Source organism: Ursus arctos, unplaced genomic scaffold (assembly GCF_023065955.2).
Source record: "Ursus arctos isolate Adak ecotype North America unplaced genomic scaffold, UrsArc2.0 scaffold_23, whole genome shotgun sequence".
Lineage (NCBI taxonomy): Eukaryota > Metazoa > Chordata > Mammalia > Carnivora > Ursidae > Ursus > Ursus arctos.
Window position 1 is genome coordinate 37323133 of NW_026622908.1, and position 24400 is coordinate 37347532.

The window sequence follows — 24400 nt, forward strand, 5'->3', positions numbered from 1 at the left end:
CACGGTTCACCCCCTCCCTGGGTGGGTCTGTCCTTCTGGTCGAGGACTGCCGCGAGACCCAAGAGCACTTGAGTTTAGTGAGTCCAGGGCTGTTCCAGGTGTGGATCGTGGAAGGAAAATGTCTTTTCAGGGGTGGGGAGGACCCCTGTAGCCACTGTCACGTGTTCTGAGCATATCTTGGATAACCAGATACGTTGGAGAACTTCTTCCCTCAGATAAGGCCGCTTTGCCAATAACAGTGCTTTGCCTCTTCTAAGCCAGTTCCAGGCTCCCTGTGACGTGGGAGGATGGGGGGTCTCCACGACGTGGTCTCAGTTCATCCTCGAGCATCTCGTAGCGGTTGACTTTGGTCCAGTCACTTAACACCCCTGGACTCTTAATTCCTGCTCTGGAAATTGGGAAGTCAGCACTCACCTTTCAAGGTCCGTGTGAGGATAACATGAGGGTCACACACCCAGAAAGCGTTCTCTGAACAGAAAAGTGCTGGCTGGGATCATAGTCATTTTTGGAGCCTTAACAAGCCCTTGAAGGCCGCTTTTCTTTTTTAAGATTTTTATTTATTTGACAGGGAGAGAGAGTGGGAGAGAGCACAAGCAGGGGGAGTGGAAGAGGAAGAAGCAGGCTTCCCACTGAGCAGGGAGCCCGACGCGGGGCTCGATCCCAGGACCCTGGGATCATGACCTGAGCCAAAGGCAGGCGCTTAACTGACTGAGCCACCCAGGCGCCCCTGCTTTTCTTTCTTGCTTTCTCTCTGTCAGATGCTTTTCTGTCATTTAGGAGAAAAACAAAACAAAACAAAACCACCCAAACCCTGTCATAATTAGGGTGGAGAAGGGGACTGAATTGTGGGATAGAAATCTTCGGAATTAAGTTCCTTATCTGCTACTGACTGTATGATCTTGGGCACGTTCCTTGACTTCCCTCAGTCCCTGTGAGCTTGTCTGTGAAATGGGGAGCAACAGAGTCACCTTGCAGATTTGTTGGGGGGTAAAGGAGCTGACCCTCAGAAAGTGCTTCGTGTGGGCCTAGGTAAATGTCACTTGCCTACTTTCCATCTGATGGGGGGGGGGGGCCCGGGAGGGTAACGCTGCAATGGGGCAGAGGTGGGGGAGGGGGGAGGGGGGCCACGGACCGTGGAGAGAGGCCACAGCTCTGGCGCCCACGGGTCCCGGTCCGGATCTCAGCACTGCCCTGACCAGCAGTATAACTTTGAAAAAGTTGTTTCACTACCCTAAACCCCAGCTTCCTCTAAAGCAGGAATTGAGGTGTTGCCTGCTGGGTATTATAAATATAAACTGAGAAAGTGTGTGGACGTACCTAGCACAGCGCCTGGCATACAGTGAGTATGTCTTCATTCTGTTTGAGCTGTCCTCACCGTTCTGTTCCTGGTGTGTTTGGGAATAGCCTCGAAAGTGGGATAAAGCACATGCCAGGTAACGGGGGTTTGGGGAAACGAGCCCTCCCACCCTCCCCTTGCATGCGGCTGGGGAACACAGCAAGGGTATCCTGCAGGAATAGAGCTAAACAGATTGCTTGGGAAGGCATTTTTGCAATGCACCTTGCTTTCTGGACTTGTTCCAACAAGCAGGTCACCCGCGGCTGTTTGTCGAGGACTGAGTGTGTGAATCACAACCCCGTCAGAGAGGCACGTGCAAGGGGCAGGTGAAGTCACGGGGCCAGGACGTTTTCAGAATGCGCACTGCACTGTAAAACTCAAATGGTTTCTCCAGCTTCTCCGCTGGTACAGGAAAGAATTGGCCCTTGGGTCTTCAGGCCTTGGATGATTAAGCCAGGGGCTGGTAAATGATAAACCTCAGATTATTGTCTCAGTTGTGCTTGTCTGTATTTTCTTTGCTCTGTTTGCTCAGTTGGCAGAGACAACACATTTTCAGAGGAAGCAGACCTGCCCGAGAAGGCAGAGCACAGGGGCTTTTTCTTCGGTGTTCACTCGTCCATTCACCAGACTACACGCGTGCCCGTGTCCTCCGCACAGTGTTAAGGGCTGGCTTTACAAAACAGGGTCCTTGCCCGCTGGTGTCTCTTCAGCTGGCGAGTCATGATAATAGAGATGTCAAGGCCCTGGGGGAGCACAGCAGGGGAGAGAGGAAGGTGAGGGAAGGCCCCAGTGGTTCTTAACTAGACCTGCCCCTCAGAATCACCTGGGGAGCCTTTTGCCCTGGAATGGCTTAGACTTTCCGATTTTGGGGAAATCCGTCCAGATGATTCTTTTGCTTCTGCAGTTATGAACCACTGCGAAATGAAGGGGAAGCCTTTGAAGATGTTATGGAAATGCTGGGATCAGAGTGTTTTTAGGAAAATCATTCTGGTGGCAGCTCATGGAGGGCGGGAAAGGCCAGCAATGGAAAGACCAGCCAGCTGGCTGGTGCGGTAGCCTGTGGGAAAGAGGGTGGGAACTCTGACCTGGGTCTGGGACCCTGGCAGCCGCATGGCCTGTCATCCAGGGCTGCTTTTGAGTGACGGTGGTGTAAGCAGTTAAGGATATGTCATCACTTCCCATGTGAAGAAGTCTGCGTGGAGGGCGGTGTGGTGGGCTGGGTGGCGTGGTTCTAGGTCAGGCCACTATCTCTGGGATCCTCTTGGCTTTTCCCTTGGGATTGGGAGGTATCGTCTGTTCTGATTCCCTGTTGCCATATGACAGTCACCCCAACATTTAGGGGTGTAGAACAACCATTTTGTGATGCTGACAGATTCTCTGGGTTAGGAATTCAGGCACAGGGCACAGTGAAGATGGGTCATTTCTGCTCCACGATTTCTGGGGACTTAGTTGGGAAGACGTGAACAGCCGGACGCTGGAACCTTATGGAGACCTCTTTATTCAAACGTCTGGTGACTCAAGGGAAAGCTCCATAGAGACCATAGGTGTTGGAGCGCCTCTACCTGACCTGTTTCTGTGGCTGGGGTTTCTTAGCCTGGCCAGCGCGGGATCATCGGGGTGTTACATGGAGGCTCAGGGCCCCAGTGCAAGGTTCCGGCTATGCAAGGCCTATGGCACATCACCTCGGTACTCTGATGTCAAAGCAGTCACAGGCCTGCCAGGTTCACGAGAGCAGTGCGTAGGTGCCCCCTCTCAGTGGGAGGACCATGAAAGAATCCGTGCCATGTTTTAAAACTTCCAGAGCCACAGCTCCATGTGACACCCACCCCTGTGTACCAGCATCGCAAGAAGTCAGAAAGGGGAAAGCCAGAGAAGCCCTCAGATCCTTTTATCAGGCAAGAAAACCACCCAGATCCTCTAAGTTGACTTCCCCCCGTGGGCCGTTGACCAACAGTGGATCATGTGGTCACAGACACTCAGCTGGGAGGGACAGGGGGGAAGGGAGTGGTTCCCAAAGCGACAGCGTTGCCAGGATTGACTTAGAACTGATCCTGATTCATTGCCTGGGGCTGACAACATTGCTGCCCAAGCAAGACCAGAGTTCTGTTCACGAGAAAGGGCAGGGGCCGCAGATGGCTACTTGGTGCATCAAAGTGTTCGTCATGGATGGTGAGCAAATATGTTTGGAAAATGCTTCATACTCCTTTCCTCCCATGGGGATTTAAAATGTACATGAACTCATTAAAAGCTCTGAGATGTCCCGTAATAAAGAAACCCGCTTAACTTGCTTATCTGAGCATTTATTCTTTTCATAGAACACTTTCTGACATGTAACTTCTATTAGCAAGGGTGAATGATGACATTTCAGAAAATGCTATTATAAAGGTTTTGCTGGTTTTTTCGTGGTGGTGGGCAGTGTTTTAAAAACCATCTGTGAGACTGTTTGGCGGTTCCGCTGGTATATGAAGCTTGCTTGTCTCCCGAGATAACTTGCATTCACTTATTTGCTCATTCAACAGACTTAGACCGAGTGACACCCTGTGCTTGGCCAGTGATGGCTGTGAGGTAGTCCAAGTGGGAAGAGGTCACTGAGTCAGGGCTGGGACGGGTGAGAGTGCAGGGCGTGTGTGCCAGGGGCTGGGGTGCCTCCTTAGAGGAACTGGAAGCAGAGGCATTTCTGCAGAGGCTTGAGTTTTGTTAAAACTAATAACCTCAAAGTGAACGTAATATGGAAACCTAGGCATTGAGTCAAATCTAGCAGGTTAAGGATACTTCAGTTCCTTTTTCAGTTGGAATATTTGGGTGAGTCAGTGAGCTGGGCAGTGCGAAGCCCTCTCCCGTCACATGCCCGTTTGCTCTCAGGTCCGTCCCCTGCCTTTCCTGGGCTCTGCTCTGTACTGCAAGGCCCTCATTTCCCAGGTTCCCTTGCCTGCTGGCATTGGTGTTCCTGACCTGGGGACGCACTGGCAGAAGACTCGAGGAGGAGGGAGGAGGCCATGGTTTTCTTCCCCAGACATGTCTCCTCCGTGGCCTCAACTGTTGCTGGGTAGACCCTGCCTCCAAGGTGCCCGTTCTACTGGCCAACTCCACTGTGCTGTGGCTCTCGTCAGAAGGGCCCTGGTCTTGGGCTCTGGTGACCCTGCTGTTGGTAATTTCCAGAGTGCCTCACCATCCTCTGTTTGGCTTCTTGGCCTTTCCATCCTGGCGGAAAGAATCCCTGCACTCTGTTATTTCGGCTAAAACAACTAGATAGATTTGTGTTTTCCTGACCAAATTTTGAGTGATGCAAAACCCGAATGTACTTAATTGATTTGAGATTATTATCTAAGAATACTTGTTTTCATTGGTCAGTGTAACTCTGAGATTGCTCATTTCTTTTCCTTCATGAAAGGGGATTCCACTGGTTTATCACTAGTCTTGATAAAACCCCTGACAGAGTTGACTTCTGTTGCTTGGACGGAGACCTCTCTGTTCCTTCTGGTCAGTGTGTGTTTTCTAAAGCAGAGAAGCAAACACATCAAAGAAGACTTGACTGAGAATGTGTAATACGGGGACTGTTTTGGATTCTCCTCGGTTTGGGGGAAAGTCAAGGTGTATGAACTGTGAAAAGGAGTCATTATTTTGACCCTTACAACCCCATTACTTTGTTACTGTAACGGGGGGGGGGGAATAATAAATATGCAGGAATTAATTAATGTCTAACTACAGGTACAGAGTATGTGGGAGCTTAGGGGAGGCAGAGGCTTGTTCTTAAGTAGAATGGACAAAGCCTTCCCCCCACCCCCACGGCAACCTGCCAGTTCTCCAAAAGTAAGGACTTTCTCTGCTTCCCATTATCTAATTAGATTCCACTGGCTCCTTAGGTCCAGAAGGAGGAGGCCACCCATGCCTTGAAAATAACTCCCTTCTTTCAGTTAGACGGTGGTGATTAGTATAATCTGGAAATCATAATTGGTTCCCTGAGGCAACACCCAATGTGAAGAGCCATTGACTTGCTGTCCTACTTGATTTCCTTGGGTGGCTGCTGACAGCATCGCAGGGCGTTTTGTTACAGGGGACTGCTGGGCTGTGCAGGTGAGACGTGCTTGTGAAGGCAGGCAGAGCACCTGGCACGTGATACACGGGCAGTAATGGCTGGCTCTTCCTAGATTTCTCTTCGTCATTTCATTTCGTGAGCGTGTACTTCTCGTTAAGCCTTTGACGTGCATTATCTCATCTAATCCCCACAAAAACTGTAGGAAGTGGGAAATATGAAAATCCTCGTTTCACAGATAAGAGAACCGGGGTTGGGGGTATGTGTGGGGCTGGTGAGCAGATTGTTCAAGGTCATAAAACTGCTGGGACGTGGAGCTGAAACTTGAACCTGGCCAGTTTGATCCTTAACATTTTCTGAACTGTACTGTCTGAATGGCCACGTTACTGACAAATCATTGAAAAATACATTTTATTTTTTAAGTTATTTTATTTTGTTTTAAAGATTTATTTATTTGAGGGAGAGAGGAGGGGCAGAAGGAGAGAATCTTCAAATAGACTCCCCACTGAGTGCAGAGGCTGACATGGGGCTCAATCTCATGACCCTGTGATCATGACATGAGCTGAAATCAAGAGTCGGATGCTTAACGACGCCACCAGGCACCCCAGAAAATACATTTTGAAAAGTAACATACAATAAGCCGGCATTGAGGGTGTACTGGCTGCAAATTCAGCGTGGTGATTAAAAAAATACAACTTTCAGATTGGTTCCTCAATCAGCAACAATTCTCCAGCACCCTTGGTTTATAAAGCTCTCTGTAGGGAGCCTTGGTTAGAGAAGGAAGGAATAAGGCACATGATCTCAGCAAAGGGCAACTGAGCCAGTCTCACAAAACGGAGTGGAACACGAGCATACCGTGACACAGGCTGCATACACAGGGACACGGGAGAGAAGATAGAAGAACGTCTGTCGTGGTTCTTGTACCTTTATAGCTGGTGCAGGAGACAGGGTTTGGTGTCTGACAGATGCCCGGTTTTGCCTCTTTCTGCAGCGTGGCCTGGAGTGAGTTCCTGTCCTGTGAGCCGCAGTATTCTCAGGCACAAAGACGAGCTAGTGATGACGGCCTCATGGAAGTGTCAGCTTGTTTCTAACATGTGTATTTCTTAAATCATTTCAGTTCTTAAATATATTCTTGTATAAGGTAATGTCAGGACATTTAGAACAACCCCAAACACACACAAACAGACCTTGAGCTTTTAGATCCAGCCTTGTAGGCTTCCTACTAGGTTTGCACCCCCCTCCCCCATCAGTCTTTGGTTATCTGGCAAATGCACAAAAGAAAATTAAATGCATGTGGCTGCCACCACGAAATACCCAGAAAGTCACCTTGGAGGAAAACCAACACTTCCAAGGAAAAACAAAGACACAGAGTTCAAAAAAAGAAAGCTTTGTGATCGGCCACTTGCCCATCCTGAAGTCCTAGATGGGTTCTGTGATTATTTGGTGAATTGACAGAGTTACTGGATTTCTAAATCAGAATCCCTGAAATGCCTCCAAGTGGTGAGGTTGATGAAGACAGAGGAGAGAAGGCAGCCAGCCCGCCTTGGGTGGAGGATGGAGGAAGTGGGGGTGGGAGCCTTGCTCCCTGGGCTGGCCAGTCCCACAGGCAGGCTGAGGGGGCAGCACCTAGGGCTTGGCTCTCCCATCCACAGAGTCAGATAGGCCATCTACCATACAGTCTTGGGATGTCTGGAGCGACTCTGGACTTGAGGCCCAGCAGCTGATAGCTTCCTATCTCATCTTTCTATCATTGACCAAAGTTCGGATCAGTATGTTCTTTGCCTTATGAGATAATATTCCAGAATATATTTTCTAAGACATCCGATCTGTTGAACATGCGGAATCCAAGGCCTCACAGTGTGTTAAGATACGTGAAACCCTTTTTGAAGGGGTTCGTGTATCTTATTCTCGGGAGCCTTCTTTCTCAGTCCCGTACGATATGGTGGAATTACTTGGGCAAGACAGTCACATGATGGAAATGGACATGGTGTGATGCAATGGTGTTTTATGAGTTGTAAGAGGAGCCAGTGTTTGATGTGAGAGATAGGGGAAGGGAAGGGCAAAGTGGCCATTTCTGGGGTCACCCAAGGGCCCGATTCTGAGGTGGTCACACCTCGAGAGCCTGCCAGCGTTCACAGGTGGTAACACAGGCCCTTGTTAGCGTTGGGAAGGTCTGGGATTCTGCTAGAAGTTAAACGGTTTGGAAAAGCCAAAGATCAAGTCCTAGAAGTAATGCAAAAATCATCCCAGTCGGAGTCTGGGGTGCTCCAACATCTGAACATCCCTGCTTGAGTGTCGTCCCACTGCATGACCTATGACCTCTATGACCTTTAGGTTCCTTAGGTGAATAACGGTCCACTGGCAGAAGTGCTCCCTTGAGAGTTAGAGAACTCAAGTTTCATTTTTCCTGTGTTCTCTTTAATCTGGAGAGTTCCGACCGGGTTTTCAAAAACAAGTGAATTATTTGCTGGAAGAAAAGCATGCTGGACGCCAAGTTGTATTTTATTGCATCCCTGATGTTAAGATCCTGCTGGACGGTATTTTACAAGATTTGTCTGTTAATCGCTGCAGTGTTGACAAGCCCATCCTTCTGGAAGTGCGGCATCGAGACCTGGTGGGCACTGAGGGCTCTGTGGGGCTCCCGCATCAGCAGGGGTCACGGTGCCTTGCAGGACGGCACCGAGGCAGCCCTGAGTGCTCGCACAGCGGTGTCTTGTGATGCGGTTCTATCTGGGAATGAAGTGCTGCTGGAGATATTTTATCATGCACCCCTTGCATAATCAGGAACCTCAGACAGGTGCAGAAATGGTCTGTGGCCGATCATCGGGGGAACCCAGCAGAACACATGTCCAAGGGAAGCTCCGGCGTCTCCTAGTGGGCAATGCTTATTAGTCTCCCTCTCTCTCTTCTTTATTTTTGCTCTCTACGTTTGTTCTCTGCTGTTCACTGCTGTTCTTTCCTTCTTCCCTTTCTCCTCTCTCCCATCCTTCCCCGCTGCTGCTCTCATTCCGGGGATTGCTGACAGGTCTGCCTGATAGGGTTTACTGGCCCTGCCCTCCGACTCGACTTCATGGGTTTTCCTGGCTCGTCTTGATTCTGGTCCGCGGCCTCCCGTCCCAGGTGGGCGGATGTGTTCTTCTCAGGGAGCAGGGCGTGTGGGTTTTCGGTGACTGCTCTGGACGCTAGTTTATCTGGCCATGCGAAGGGCATTACTCGGCAGCAGAAGACTTTTTAGTCCTCCTGTTGTCCCACAAACCCAGAAGGTGGGCGGCTTTCACCAGGGAGCTCTGCTAAGCTTTTATCTCAGCTGTGGACACGTTCTTCCTCTCCCAACAAAGGCTGTTGTCTTTGTGATTCTAGATTGAGGAAACTCGGCAAAACATCGACAAGATCTCAGAGCACGTGGAAGAGGCAAAGAAACTCTACAGTATCATCCTGTCCGCGCCCATTCCAGAGCCAAGTGAGTGTTGACGTGGAGCTGAGTTGCGCAGCGATGACCCTCGGCGTTGGGGCTGAGCCAGTTTTCCTCCCTCCTGTGGGCAGCAGGGGGTGTGCACACGCTGTGTACACGTCGGGTCCTCTCCATTCTCCCTTCCCTGCCTCAGCTCACGCTCCCAGCGCAGCCAGCTCTCCTCTTCATGGTCCCGCGGACTCCATGTGGCCACGCTCTCCTCTCCTTCCCGTCCCGTCCCTCTCACGACTGGCAGTAATGCTGACTGCTTCCTTTTTTTTTTTTTTTTTTAAAGATTTTATTTATTTATTTGACACAGATAGAGACAGCCAGCGAGAGAGGGAACACAAGCAGGGGGAGTGGGAGAGGAAGAGCAGGCTCATAGCAGAGGAGCCTGATGTGGGACTCGATCCCAGAACGCCGGGATCACGCCCTGAGCCGAAGGCAGGCGCTTAACCGCTGTGCCACCCAGGCGCCCCAATGCTGACTGCTTCTCACGTCCCTCGTCTCCGACCCTCGGCTGTCACTTTGCGTGTGCTATTCCCCCCTCCCCCATCCAGATCCTGCTAGATCAAGGCCATCTTTTTTCCATGAAGTGTTCCAGAATGGGTCACGTTCCCTTCAATCCCTCCTATCCCAGGACTCCCATGTGTTACTGCCACCTCGGCAAACCTTTTCACATTTTTAGAGTGGGGTTTTGGGCTGTATTTTAGGTTCCTTAAGGACAAGGAATGAGCCATACACTATCATTTTGCTCTGAATTGTTCAGGGGCCCCTAGTACCTGAAGGATAAAGCTGGCACGTTTCAGCGGAGCCTATGGGAATTGTCTTGGACACGTGCCTGCCCACCCTTTCCTCCTGCCACCCTCCCCCATGTCATCCACACTTCAGCCAGACTGAACTTTGGCTCTTCCCCAAATAATTCTTGTCTCCTCATGTCTTTTATGTATCGTCCCTTCTCCCAGAGAGTCTGCTCTTCATCTCCTTTTCTGCCTGGTTAACACTCCCTCCTTCGTCAAGACGTGGTCTTACCATCATCTGTCTTTAGAAGCGATTCCAGATCCCTCCAGGCTGTTCTAGGGGCTCTTCATCACCAACCTGTGCACACCTTGACCAGAACTCACACCTTACCGCACACTGCACATTAGAACAACTGATTTATTTGTCCCTTGTCCCCCAGTAGCCCCTGAACCCCTGAAGGCAGGATCTCTATCTTCTCTCTGATGCCTTCGTGTCTAGCTCAGGTCCAAGCTTGTAGCAGGTGCTGAAGGATGGTTTCTGAATGAATAGTTGTGGCCAGTGCTTACTTTGCTCTATGCATCCTAGAAGAGCATTGTGCACATAGTAGGTATGTTATAAAGATTTGCCTGAATCTAGGTTGATGACCCTTGGTTGACATCCCTTTTCTCAGAAATCCCATGAAACTCTGTCCTACCTTTGAGCTGAAGCCATCGTGGTAAACCAGATGACTTCCTCTGAAAGCAAGGTTCTCAGAACTTTGTGTGCCGGAGAATTACTTGGGAAAGCTTTATTTATTTATCTATTTATTTTAAAAATTCAACTTAAAGTTAGTTAACATATAGTGTATTATTAGGTTCAGGGTAGAATTTAGTGATTCTTCAGTTGCATATAACACCCAGTGCTCATTCCATCATGTGTCCTCCTTTACCTCCCCTCTAGCAACCCTCAGTTTGTTCCCTAGAGTTAAGAGTCTCTTATGGTTTTCCTCTCTTCTGTTTTCATCTTATTTTTCCTTCCCTTCACCTATGTTCTCTGTTTTGTTTCTTAAATTCCACATATGAGTGAAATCATATGGTATTTGTCTTTCTCTGACTCATTTTGCTTGTCATAATACGCTCTAGATCCTTCCATGTCATTGCAAATGACAAGATTTCATTCTTTTTGATGGCTGAGTAGTATTCCATTGTGTGTGTGTGTGTGTGTGTGTGTGTGTGTGTATTGTGCGTGTGTGTGTATACATACACACACATACATACACACATCTTCTTTATCCATGCACTCATCAATGGACATCTGGCCTTTTCCCATATTTTGGCTATTGTGGACATTGGTGCTGTAAACATTGGGAAACCTTGTTAAAAAGACAGATTGTAGGGCTCCAGCTGTGGGTGTTTTTATTCTGCAGGTCTGGGACAGGGTGCCTGGAAAAGGAGCTGTCTGTGATTCTAAGGACAGATGTCTGGGGAGCACCTCAGGATAAATACTGTCGTGGATGTTGGGTACCTGAGAAAGCTCCCACCTCCTTTGTTGATTGGTGAGGCTCACCAAGCAGTTAGTCTCTGACCGATTCTGCTTGCCTTTGTTTACCCAGAAACCAAGGACGACCTAGAGCAGCTCACGACCGAGATCAAGAAAAGGGCCAACAACGTCCGGAACAAACTAAAGAGTAAGAAGGGAGCAAGGGGAACAAGCCAGCCCCCCACCACCCATCTCACATCCGCGGGGCCCAGCTCTTCTGGACCGAAGCTCACCCAGATGATACACTCGTCCCATCGTGGCTTGTGGTTTGGGCACTGCCCCGAATTTTGCGGGTCCTGGAGGCAGGACTGCAGTTGGAAGAGTGCAGAACCGAAGTGTGCTGCCGGCTGCCGAGTCGTTGTGTGACTCGGTGCTTTAACTCCGTCCCTTGACTTTTCTCTTACGGGGCCCGTTTCCCAGCCCTACGTCCGTGTGAACAGTAATGCCAGAGCAATCTAGACGCAGAGCGTGTTATTATTCAGTCTGCAGACATTTCTTGGGCCCATTACCCCTTCGGTTTAGACAGTTGTCCCATTAGGCCGAGGTCATAGACTGAGTTCCCCTGGGGCCCAGGAGGTCTCTGTTCCAACTGCCTTTTTGCCTAGTTGGTTGGGAATGCAGGCTGTTGGTCAGAGAGTGGAGGCGGCACTCATCCTTTCTTCCCCCCAAACGATCACAGTACCTGTGTTCATGGAGAGGTGGAAGCGGTTTGGGGCTGCTTCCAACGGTAGCCGTGAGAGCATGCAGAGCACTGTGTGCGTTCTCATTCACGGCTCTCGTGGGTGGTGGAGGGAGGTGCTGTCCGTGCTCCGTTCTACAGATGAGGGAACAGGAACACTAAGGTGACGTGGCCTTCCCAAAGCCACACAGCTAGCGAGTGACGGAGATTCTTGCTGTCGGCTGCTGTGCTAAGATACAGCCAGACAAGACCCGGTACAGTAAAGGGTGTGCAACACGAGGCCCGCGGCTCCCTTGTGAGCTGACGCGTCGCGATCGTAGATGCTGGTGTCTCTCTGCACGGGCTGGGTGTGAGAGGGCATGTGGGGAGCCTTGTACTGAGCTGTGCTGCTTGGAGGAGAGGAGTGGTAGTGTTGCTGGAATAACCTTGCTCTGCTCCGCAGGTATGGAGAGGCACATCGAGGAGGATGAGGTCCGGTCGTCGGCAGACCTTCGGATTCGGAAATCCCAGGTAAGATTTGCCCTGGTCTAACTGTCATTTTGTCCAGTCTTAATTTTTTCTTTGTTTTTTTTGTTTTTAGTTGTGGAGTCTTTTTTTTTTTTTTTTTTTCTTTTTTAAAGAACAATTCTTATTTGGACTCATTAGGAAGAACTGGTAAAGGACAGCTGCCCCGGCTGACGCAGGAGAGGGGCCAGAGTCCAGCCCTTTTGGCCCCTCCGTCACCCTCTGCTTCTCTAAGGAGGCCCCTGAAGAATTTCCCAAGGTCCCCCTAGGGCACAGCTTCAGAATTAGTGTGCCTCCTGTTTTACAGGGGAGGAAACGGAGGTCTCTCTGAAGATTGTGGTCATTAGTTGTCCAGTTGGACTTAGGCTGTCTGGCGGTCATCAAAGATATGATCCATGAGCTCAGAGAACTGGCAGTCATGTTCAAGTGGCATAAGGAAGCTATCACATAGGACCCAACGGGAGAGCAGTGTAGGAAGAGTCAGTGAAGTGCACGGGGCTCTCAGCAGTCGCAGAGCTCAGGAAAAATTGGGGGCTGGGCCTTAGATGGGCAAGAGTGGCAACATGGACAGGCTCAGGGGTAGAGAGGTTCCCCTAAGAGGCATGGGGACAGGAGTGGGAGGTGTGTTAGTAGTGATAGTGGTAGTGATGGGGATGGGGCAGGGGTGAGGGGCTGGCATGGAGAGAATAGCCTGTCTGGAGAGAAAAGTGGGGTAGTGGTAATTGAATTTTGGTCAAGAATGTAGTGCTGTACTCCAGAGATCTTTGAATACCTGTCTGGGGAACCCAGATACGATCAGGTAGCCTGTGCGCATTTACTTCAGCTTGCATCTGTTAGGAGATAGTCTGGGGGCCTCCCAAACGCTGAACCAGAGCAGGGGAGGGACAAGAGGCAGGTGGGTCTCTTGCTGGGCTTTTGCAATGACTTTGGTCTGAACATGCATGCTGCTAACGGGTTTGAAAAGGGTACAGATACTGGTGATTTTGCAAAGGAGAAGCCAGTAGGCCTTGATGTGGAGAGGTGGGCAAGGAATAAAAATCATGGTGAAGATTTGAGTGCAGGCACATGGGACTGTTGAGTGAATGCACTGAGTTACAAGCAAGGGGAGTTCGGGAGGTCAGGTTGGGTTAGAACTCAAGCATTTTGGCAGGTGTTGGATTTGGGAGGGAGTCTGGCCGCTTTAGAAAGCAAGCCAAGGGTTGTGCCAGAAAAACGCAGCTAGTCGTGTGGATACAGGGCTCTCGTTTGGCCTCAGGATTACCATGTGAGGTCAGCAGGGCAGGGAAACAGGTGCTAAACACATGTCTTGAGAAGGTCAGCAGACTCTCCTGAAGTTAGGAGAGCAGAAAGCTGAGTCTCATACGTGGTCTTCTGCTTCCGAGTCCAGTGCTGCCGCAGACTGGGCCGTGTGGGGCCGCGGGTGCAGGCTCGACAGCAGTGCGGGCTCCTGGGCCTTCCGCTCCTGGGGGCTCACTGCACTTGGCATGGTTCCCACAGCACTCCGTCCTGTCCCGGAAGTTCGTGGAGGTGATGACCAAATACAACGAGGCTCAGGTGGACTTCCGCGAACGCAGTAAAGGGCGAATCCAGCGGCAGCTCGAAATCAGTATGTGTTTGAGGTTCGGCGCGCACCCCTTCGCCTTTCCCTGCCGTGGAGCTGTCTTTCCCAAGTCCAGAGAACTGGGGGAGCGAGCAGCAGCACCCCTGCTTGGCCTTGCGCCTGCATTTGCACCCAAGCCCAGGAGAGGCCTTAGGGCACTGGCGCACCTGGTGCCCTGGCGTGGGCTGCAAGGTGGCGCGATGCTTGTTGGGCCCTGGTGGTTTGGTTCCTGTGGGCGCCAGCATTTCCTCACACAGAGGGGAGGCACTTGCTGACAGTTGCCCTCCTGGGGACTCACGACATTTTTTGTGTATTTGACACCAAAGAACATTTAGGAAATTATAGTATGGCCCTGGGTGCTGTGAGGAAGAGACTGATTCTGACAGATGTGCCCTTTGGGGACTCGGGGCACTGCAGGTGCCAAGGGCTCTCCGTGGAGGAAGCGTGTGAACCAGGAAGGTGTCAGAGGAAAGCAAGTGTGTTTAGGAGTGCTCCCCTGTGCAGCCTGGGAAGAGGGGCCCTTGGGAAGAGCAGTGTGGGGTTCGGTGGAGGAGGGAGGGCTCACCCAGGAACTGGCTCCTGGTCCTCCAAGGTACAGTGAGTGGGGCGGGCAGCTTTCTGAGCTGGGAAGGGATGTGGTCAGATACATGCTTCAGGAAGGTAACTGTCTGTAATGCAAAGGGTGGATTGGATTAGGGGAGAAATCAGAAGCAAGATGTATCAGGAGTTCTTGGGGCTGCGTTACAAAGACCACGGTCTTGAGAGTGAAGTTACCGTGTTCCTGGTTTTCAGGGAACTTTTTCGTTTTTGTAAAGATTTTATTTATTTGAGAGAGAGAGAGACAGAGTACAGCAACATAGGGCACAAGCGAGCACGAGCTGGGAGGAGAGTAGAAGCAGGCTCCCCTCTGAGCAGGGAGCCCGATGCAGGGCTTGATCCTGGGACTCTGGGATCATGACCCGAGTCGAAGGCTGACACGTAACCTACTGTGCCACCCAGACGCCCTTTTCAGGGAACTTTTGAATGGGTGCACTGTGGTCTTGTATTTGATGCTCTGTTTCTTTTGTTGTAAAGCCGGCAAAAAGACCACCGATGAGGAGCTGGAGGAGATGCTGGAGAGTGGGAACCCTGCCATCTTCACTTCTGGGGTGAGTGTCGGGGGGCTGGGATGCGCGCCCCTCTCATGGGGAGGGGAGGCTGCCGTGGAGCTCCGTGTGGTTGGTGAGGGCAGGGCTGCAGGTGCAGGGAGGGAGTGGGGGAGGGAGGCAGGGGCGTGGCCGGAGTGGGAGTGGGGGCTGTGGCAGGGGTACTGGCTGATGGTTGGTCTTTGTGTGGCCTGTCGTAGATCATTGACTCTCAGATTTCCAAGCAAGCGCTCAGTGAGATCGAGGGGCGGCACAAGGACATTGTGCGGCTGGAGAGCAGCATCAAGGAGCTTCATGACATGTTTATGGACATCGCCATGCTGGTGGAGAATCAGGTAACCGGCAGTGGGCACCACCCTGGGGAGAGGGAGGACGCGCTCCTGAGAAGGGTGGACTGGAAAGTCGCGTGAGGTGCAGTGCGGGAATCATCGGGAATCCTCAGGATGGAGTAATAAGATCCCAGTGCCCCAGGAAAGGAACGCCCTCCGGGTGCCGTCTCAGCCTTGTCCTCCTGCCTGCTCGCTTGGCCTCCCGTCTTACCGTGGGATTTGATGTGCTCAGTCAGGTCCCTCCTCCTTCCGCCTCAGCCCCTCTTGTTTCCCTTCTGATTGGGGATGTGGGTTCTTAATGAGGATGCCCTAAAACAGTCTCCTGCTAGCAACCGTTTCACGGGTGACACTGAAAACGGGATCATTTCCCCAATTCACAGTGAAGGGTTCACTTTCACAGAGGTTTTAATTTTTTTCCCCATTTTTCTTTTTTTCTTCTGTATGTTTTTCCAAAGATTTTGGCACTTTTGCTAAGGAACAAGCACAGATAACAAAGTGAAGGACAGTAGGGTATGGCTTGTAGGAACGCTCAGAACACTCACGGCTTGACTGCGTATTTTGTCCCTGGGCGTGCTTGCTCAGCGTTGTGAGTCTGTCACCCGCATGTGGTGGTGGCTCCCCGCGGTCAGGTGGTGGCTGGGTCTTACGACGCAGTCAGAGACGCCTCGGTGTCCCAGTGTACCGCTGTTCCCATGAACTTCCGGCCACTCTGCCACCTGGGAAGGATGAAAACCGCTCCCTTTGTGGAAGGGCTGCAAAACCTGACCGAAGCCCGAGCACTGCTTGGCTGGCTTCCGACAGCCGTCCCCGGCCCAGGGCCCAGGTGCCTTTCCTCCGTCCCTTCCGGCCTTTAAGACCATTCCTTAAGTGCCTGCCTCCCTGCTCTTCTTTTGTCTCTCCTCGCGGCCTTGCTGAGGACTTGGTTTGCGAGTCAAGTGAGGGTAAGTGCCTTTCTCTGCTTATAGAGTGCCGTAAAGCAACGGGGTGGGTGGAGGCAGGTCTGGGTAGGTGAGGGGTGTTCCCCTCCTAAGATGCCCGGAATTAATTGGAGCGACCAGACTTCCCCGTTGGGAAGTAATAGCTGAGAGATGGCTGGGAATCTTGCCAGGAGACCACTGTCTCGTAATAGCCACGTAGATATAAGACGTGACCAGGGGACTTAGGTAAACCCAGGGTCTGTCCCTTAAGGGGCCTGGGAGTATCTCTCGGAGAAAGCAGATGCCCCCAACCTTAGAAGCTGGAGGAGCAGATGTTTGCCAGTGCTGTTCTGAAGCACGAGGCAGCAAGCTTGCCTCAGGCCAAGTGAGCTCGGTTCAGGTCTGCATGACCAGGAAGAGCCCGGCCTCCCAGTTATGCCCTAAGATACTCTTATTTTGGTTCCTCTCCTCATATGCTTAATTAAAAACAGGATGGTGATGGTGGGATCAGTCTTAGAACATGTGTTTACCAGGCATCTGGACAGTGAGCTCCAGGAGCTCTGTGCAGGGCCTGTCCCAGAGAAGTAATCTGCCGAGTGTTGCTCGAGTGAGTGACCACCACCACGGACTGGGGAGCCAGAGGTAGTCCCGTGGAAGATGTGATCGTATGCCCCACGGAAGACTTCTGGGTGCTTGTCTTCGCACTGGGGTTTATAACGGGGAGCCCTGTCCCCACGTGAGCTCCGACTCTCCTGGCGTGGGTTTATGGGGGTGTCTGTTCTTTGCAGGGTGAGATGCTAGATAACATAGAGCTGAATGTCATGCACACAGTGGACCATGTGGAGAAGGCCCGGGAAGAAACTAAAAGAGCCGTGAAGTACCAGGGTCAGGCCCGGAAGGTGAGACTCTCCGGCTGCCTTCAGAGAAGAGAGTCTATTGTGCTTGCTGTCTCTCGCTCTTTCTGTCTTCCCTCTGCCTGTCTCTGTTTCTGCTGCCACCACCTCTTGCATCCGGGAAAAGGGAGCCATGATTGACCGTATTGAGAACAACATGGACCAGTCAGTGGGCTTTGTGGAGCGGGCCGTGGCAGATACCAAAAAGGCTGTCAAGTTTCAGAGTGAAGCTCGGAGGGTGAGCGCCTTAGTCTCCGCTGATCTGGCTTGTCCCTCCTCTCTCTGGTCCTCCCCACCCATGTCCTTGAGCCCATGCCTTCCCTCTCTGTCCTGGCCTCATCCCAACACCTACGTTAGCCTTTCCCAGAGAGTAGTTGCCCTCCCTTCCCTGGTGTGCCTTGCATGGATCTGGCTCACAAGCTGTCTACCCAAGAACCCACCCTTGAAGGCAGTTCTGCAGGCTGGATGCGTTGCCCAGTGTTGCTGCTAGACTTTTCCTGGACAGAGCTCGTGATCCTTTCAGATGTTACACTTGACTCTGTTCTTCAGAAACCTGTTCACTCTCTTCCACTCCATTAACCAAGCCCACCCCCCTTTCCTCTACTGCGAACCCAGCGCTGTGCTGATCTCCATGCAACATCACCTCCTATCTTACGGAGCACCTGTTATTCCTACTTACAGGTGGAACAGCTGAGGGTCAGAGGTTAAGTAACTGGCTTCAGGGCACCTAGTAAGTATAGGAGTGGGATTCAAATTCACATTCCAATCATGCTCTTTCCCCCACACCAGCATATTTACCCCTTTTCCGGTGCCCCCGTCGCTTGAGGACTTGTAAGCCTCTCTGCCCATGGTGGTAGCCAGCTCGGGGGGCTCGTGCCTTGTAGACTGTTCTTCTCTGACTGCTTCGCCTGGGCGCTGATACTTTTGTTCTTCAGTTCTTTGATTTTCTTCCAACTGTATCCATTGCTTCTTTGGGATTCAAGGAGCTGAGAAGTTATTTTACCTGATGAATCCAGGCTGGCTCACAGGAGGACCGCAATCCCGCTTTCTGATCCCCAGTCACTGGACTGGGTCTGAAGGGTGGGTGTGTGCTTTAGGGGAGAGACAGACAGAAGTTTGAAATTAGGACTATTCAAAAACATACACTTCTTCTAGAAAAGGAAAAATTGGTCACTTGACACCTTGGCCTGTTGCTGCTTGGAGACCCTTTGATGGTTGCTTTTTTATCTGTCCACACACGCAAGACTGAAGTGTGAGCTGAGAGCCCACAGAAGCTCCATATTTCCATCTGCTGGCCTTGCTAGCCGGGAAGGCATTCAAGAACCATGAAATAGCCTAACAATGTGTTTATGTAGAGCTGAAGTCTTACTTGGGTTGATAAGAGTCTTTCAACGTAGACGTGAGAGGGGTTGGGTTTCGGATGGATTGTTGTTTTTCGGTTGTTTGTAATAATGATTTGTTTTGTTTCTCTTATCCTCTCCAGAAATTGATAATTATCATTGTGGTAGTAGTGGTGTTGCTGGGCATTTTAGCGTTGATTATCGGACTTTCCGTTGGGCTGAAGTAATGGCGGCCCGAGTGGCTGCTGCACTGAAATGTAAGTAAATGGAAGGTTCTCGGGGACTCTGGATTGGCTCCCTCTTGAGAAATTGGCCTGGGATTTCACATGGCAGTGCGCCTCCCTTGGACACACTGAGCTCTTCCAGACTTTCTATCGCCTGTGCCTTCTTTCATCTTCTTCGAATACTCTTCTGGGCTTCCGGCCTTGGGGAAGGTTCTCTTCTGGGCCGGGCTCCGTTGGTTCCTCTCCTGGGGACTCTGTCCCAGCTCTTTGTCTTACACTGTGTGCTGTCATCTGTTCTGGCACATCTGAGCACTACACGTCACTCCCTTTGCTCGGGAAGCACGTTCCTAATTAGGAACAATCTATGTCCTGGGTCTGGGGGTCACCTTCTGAATTCTTGCTGACTTTCATGCATGTTGGGATTTGCTTTCCACATCCTTTTTAGTGTCAAGAAAGCTTTGGATTGGGGTTTGGGGTGGTGGGGCTTTGTTTGTGGCTAACGGGTTGGATCGTGAATGATACAGCAGTTAACAGTTCTGAGTGTCGAGTCGTGCCAGAGCGTGTGTTGAACATCTCCTACACACGTCCTTGAATCCCCACAACACCTTCTTGAGGTAGGTACTGTTGTTCCCTGTATTTTACAGACCAAGACACTCAGGCTTAAAGAGATGTTAAGTCACAGGGCCAAGTTTGAACACACAGCTGATGGTGGGCCTAGGAGAGTTCTTTCTTACGTCTTAGCTTCTCTTTGTAAAACCAGGTAGTCACATATCATTGTTTACAAAGTCCAGAGAAGCTTGGAGGAGAGTGAGTTTAAAATTTAGGCTGTCAATTTCTTTAAAGTCTTGTGAAAATAGAGCTGACCACTGAGTCAGGGCTCCGTGTGCATAGTAGCAGCATGAGGGGAATGATCTAATTATTGGCACTGTTAATACTTTTGTGACTTCTTAAATATTACTTTTCTGAATAAACTATAGGATATAATATTAACAAAAAACCTATAAAACACAGAGAAGGTGAACAGAATTAATTTTTAATGTTATTGCTGATAACCTTGTGGCATGTTTACCCACTCAGACATGGTTTCACAGACTTCAGGTCGTCTTATTGATGGTTTTAGACCCAGTTCAAAAATCCAGTGCATCATTCCACATCACTAACATCTCTCTGTGAATCTAATTTTCAAGACAAGATTGTGAATATACTCTCAATTATTTAATACTTCCCCAAAGTTGGAGTTTTGTGATTTCCGTGTTACTATAATGAACAGTATAACTAACCTATATTTTTCGCATTTCTATTTTCTCTTGGTTATGAATTCAGAGAACTTGGGTTGCTGAGGTAATAGATACAAATGTCCTTAGTACTCGACGCACACTTCCACGTTGGTACGCAGACCTGATCCTTCTCTTTAGTTTTGCTTCCGTGTGCCTCTTCCTTCTTCCTCCTCCCATGTGACCAGAGGGGCTCCAAGTCAGCTAATTATAGCACTAAACAGCAACTGCTTCTTGAGCATTTTTAAATGAGGAGACTAGTTAACATATTGTTTTTAGTTGACTTACCTGATCTCCAAAATGCTGTGTCCTCGCTGAGCAGTGTTGGGCTGTTTACTGTATCCTATAAAGTCAGTACTCTCCGTCCCATGTGGCCCGAGGGCAAGAGGTCTCTGAACAGGAGGGAGGGAAGACAGTCTTCCTTTGACTCCCCAGTTGTGGGCCAGGTACTGTTCTAGGGTAGTAGCACTGTCCCCATGTTCAGATGTGAAACTGAAGCTCAGGGAAGTTAAGAAAGTTGTGCAAGTCTACCGAGTGCTGAAGATGGAGCAGCCATGATGACCCCTGAACTTTTCTTTATTCTTTTCACGTGTAAGAGAAGTTGGGAGTAGGGGAGTAATGGAGTAGATTCAAGTTCTGGCAGTTGTTTTTGGAAAGGGCTGATGAGGGCCCCGTAGAGAGAACGGGGGCTTTTGTGCCACGACTGTGCCTCCCCTTGGCAAGTCCTTCTATGGGAACATGACAGCCTGTGTGAAGGATCATAAAAGTCTCAGGGATTTCTTTTTCCCTCTCATAATATGGCTTTTTGTTTCTTTCACGATAGGATATTTAGTTCCAGGTCCAGTCCTGTCTTGGGTCTGTCCGCAGGATTTCTCAGGTTTAGTGTTGACTGCTCCATTGCTCTCCTTTTGCAGCGATGTCTGATCTTCCCTCTCCCCCTTCCAGGTTTGTGACTGAGTGTTAATGTCGCTGTCCACCGTCATCCTGTGCACTGATCAGCTCCTCCTTCCCCTGCCTCTCTTAGAACTCGATTTCACTCCAGCCTGGTGTGGCCACCCTTGTCTTCAGATGGGAACCGAGTTTGAATGGCCTTCCTGAGAGAGAGTGCGACCTGTTCCTTTGTTTCCTTGTAACCGTCCTTGGACCTGACCCAGCAAACAGTTTAGCCCCGGAGGAAGCTAATCTACCCGATGCAGCCCTGAGTTCTCCTCAAAACCTTCTCCTGCCCCACCAGCTCTGAAGTACCTTCTGTCCCGGACAGTACGAACCAACCCAGCTTCGCTTTGTTCCCTCTGAATGTGTCAGATGATGCCTTGCGCCTTGGAAAGCCCATTTGAAACCTTCCCAAGGTGCTGTATTTTCTACCTCATGGAGTATTCTCCTCCCAGAAATTGCAATGTATTTTTTTAGGGGAGTATCTTTAACAACACAAGGGGATTCTTCCAAATGTAGAAACAACAAGGCCTGGCTTGAGCCTTTTACTTGGCAGGGTCTCGGTCCTCACACTTTGTTGTCCCTATGTCCTGAAAATATGTGGAACTGGTGGACGTCATGTTGGGCTTAGAAGCTGACTTGTTTGAAATTCAATTTTAAATTAAGCTCTTAGTATGTTCAGCTTGGTGGCCAACTTCAGTCTTTATGTGGTAGTCTCTCGTGTTTACTCAAGGAGGCACCAGGATGATCCCGTTGTCTGAGGTTACCATTTGTCAAGGCTGAGGGTATGAGGTATTTCCCTCTCTGACTCTTGGAAACTGGCTGTTCTCCATTGGAGTGATGTTTTGTGAAGCCATTGCCTCGAGGCCAAAAATAACCAGGCACTTAAAATTGGGCCAGGGACAAGGTGCTTGAGTCTCAGGCTCTGGAAATGCGAGGATTGGTGCGAGGATTCAGTCACTCATTTCATATATTCCAGAGGTATTTTTATAATCACGTGTGTGAGACGTATGTATGTATTTGCCCGTGTCTCTCAGGAAGTAGGAAGCTAGAAATGGAGAATATTATAACCTCAAAAGAAAATAACCTTGAGCTGGGCTAAAAATTAGGTAAGAGACATTTGCTTATCTGCAAATGAATCACAGAACTATGATCGTCTGTGTCATCGAGAAACCTTGTTTTCTGGATGAGTATTGGGACAATCATAGATTTTTGGAGTGAGGACTAAGTTGACCCCATTAAGTTTTTCTGCTTAGCAGACAGAAGGTGTGACAAGTTTTGGCACCTCTCCCCACTGCTGCATAGGTGAGGCTTGTCCTGAGAACATCCACAGCAATTTGAGATCATTCCTGTGGCCTTTAGGGTGATCGAGTCTCCAGGGCTGAGTCAGTTGGGGGAGACCAGGGACTACGGAGTCATTCATCCTGCTACCAGGTTAATGAGCTTGACAGGTTCTTTGTCTCCCCCAATTGTTGTCATGGAGGAAACAACAGCCCGGAAATGATTTCAAGTGTAGTGACTATGCTGACCCAGTGGAGAGCCCCTTAGATTCCCTGCCAGTCTCCCTGATTCATAGTTCAGCTTTGACTTTCCAGGATAGGGTGAGCACCTAATCCAGGCACCACCCCTTGGCTTCCTTTGCAAAGGCTGCGAACTCCGTCCTAGCTCAGCACTCAGACAGAGCCAAGGGGATGCGCTCTTCCCGTGGCTATGAAGTCAGGCAGTGGACGGGCTCCAGCAACAAGGGAAGACGAGCTCTCATCACAGGCCTTTGTTGAGCTTTGGGGCTTAGTATGGAATACAAGTGAAGGGTTTTTTGTCATTTGTATTTTTTAAATGTAAACTTGATTATTTTATTGATAATTTAAAAATAAATGACTTTATATTGATTGAGAAACAGTTTTGGCTCTATTTCCCTGCAAAATAGTGGTTGGGTGCCACCATGTGGCGGTTTTTCTTCAGGTTTTGGGAAAAGGATTATAATCCTTTTTATCCATGTGCCAGACCCGATGGATCAAAAGGTCTAATTTTTGAAAATGCTTTAACTCTCAAAGAAAGCAGTGTAACTGTATCTGAGTTTCGGGTGTAAGGTGCTCCCCCCGGCTGGCTCCAGGAGGAGGTGGCATGACTCCGACGTGGTGGGTTCTAGGAGGCAGAACAACATACTAAACGTCCTCCGAGATCGCTGTTGACCTAATTTTGACTCTCTTGCCTGAAAGCAACGCTCCTATTAGCATCCTGGGTTCTAGAAGCCAGATCCATCTCCCTTGCCCTTCACATCCTCCTCCATGTCCGGATCCACTTGTCTTCCCTCCCTTGCAACTCTGCACTGTGACGTGGCTTCTCACGTGCTCTTTCTTTCCTTGTCCGGATGTGCAGAAGAAGATCATGATCATGATCTGCTGTATTATCCTTGCGATCATCTTAGCTTCCACCATTGGGGGCATATTTGCCTGAAAAAGGTGAGCCATCTGTGGGGAGATCATTTTGTTTTTCTGTCACTTACCTGAAACTCTTATGTCCTTAGGGCATATGTTGTTGGTCGCTGGGTTCCTCAGATTTGAGTGGGATTAGGTGGTAGAATAGATAAAGGGTGGCGAGAACGAAGGAAAAAGGTTTCACAGGAAACTGGGTGGATAATGAGTTGGCAGTAGATGGGGAGGCAGGTGGCAGTCTGTTCCATCACCAGGGCGGGCAGCAGAATGCTCGGTTTAGAATGCCTTGTAGAAGGATGCTGATTTCCGGCAGCAAAATTTGGGCGGTGCTGTCTGGGAATGGCTAAAGGAGAAAGAATTAGTTCTTGCCCTGGAAGTACCCTGAACTGTTTAGTAGGAGAGAGCCAGCCAGTACACCCAGAGTAAATTAACTTCCTCCCTTTGAGGGTTAGGGCAAGTTCGTGCCGACTCGCTGAGCAGACCCCTTGCCCCTGCAGAGGAAGGACTTGGTGATCCCGGCTTGGAACATCCTGTGGTATAACCTGTGGTTTTCTTCCCCCTCCCTTACCTCCTGTAGTCCTCACCGACGGAGCCCCGGCCGGCATTTTTACTCGTCCTCCTTCTGTGGTGCCGTCCCTTCTCCACTGCAGACTCCTCAACCGCTACTCCTCTTTCCATTATGAGCCTGTGACACAGGGGTCCATCACCCACCTACTAAGAGTTATGTGAAGTAGACTTGCGACAGTGCGCAGCTGGGTGGGGGGCAGGGCTGCAGGACCGGTTCGCACAGCAACATGTAGCTGGTTAGGAAGATGGTGTCAGGGAGGGGCTGCGGGGTACAGAGCACGTGCTGGGCAGGCATTGGAGCGCACCCCGCTCAGCAGCATTTCGTTTTCTCTCTGATCAGCACCAGGCCCTTGTTAGGTCTGCTCTGCAGGTTCTTGTAGGTCTCATCTTTGAGCAGCCCTCCATCTGCTTCCTCCTGCAGGGTCTAATAGTCTGAAGTGAAGAGGGTCTAAGCATAGGCGCCATGCATGTCTTGCTCACA

The 24400-nt window shown here is 50.2% G+C and overlaps 1 protein-coding gene across 5 annotated transcripts in view; it reads left to right on the plus strand.

The window, feature by feature from the left end:
• STX3 (syntaxin 3) overlaps window positions 1–22814 on the plus strand; it is a 39811-nt gene extending 16997 nt beyond the window's left edge. For 2 of the 5 annotated variants that reach the window (XM_044380792.3, XM_057317617.1), the window contains exons 3-10: window positions 8730–8829; window positions 11153–11227; window positions 12201–12268; window positions 13760–13868; window positions 14937–15010; window positions 15208–15342; window positions 17042–17152; window positions 21009–22814. In XM_044380792.3, the coding sequence (XP_044236727.1) occupies window positions 8730–8829; window positions 11153–11227; window positions 12201–12268; window positions 13760–13868; window positions 14937–15010; window positions 15208–15342; window positions 17042–17152; window positions 21009–21224 (888 nt within the window). In that variant the 3' untranslated portion in view covers window positions 21225–22814. Of the gene's footprint in view, window positions 1–8729; window positions 8830–11152; window positions 11228–12200; window positions 12269–13759; window positions 13869–14936; window positions 15011–15207; window positions 15343–17041; window positions 17153–18629 lie in introns of all 5 variants that reach the window. The other 3 variants (XM_026490486.4, XM_026490487.4, XM_057317618.1) reach the window with 3 other exon arrangements.
• The last annotated feature ends 1586 nt before the right edge of the window (window positions 22815–24400 follow it).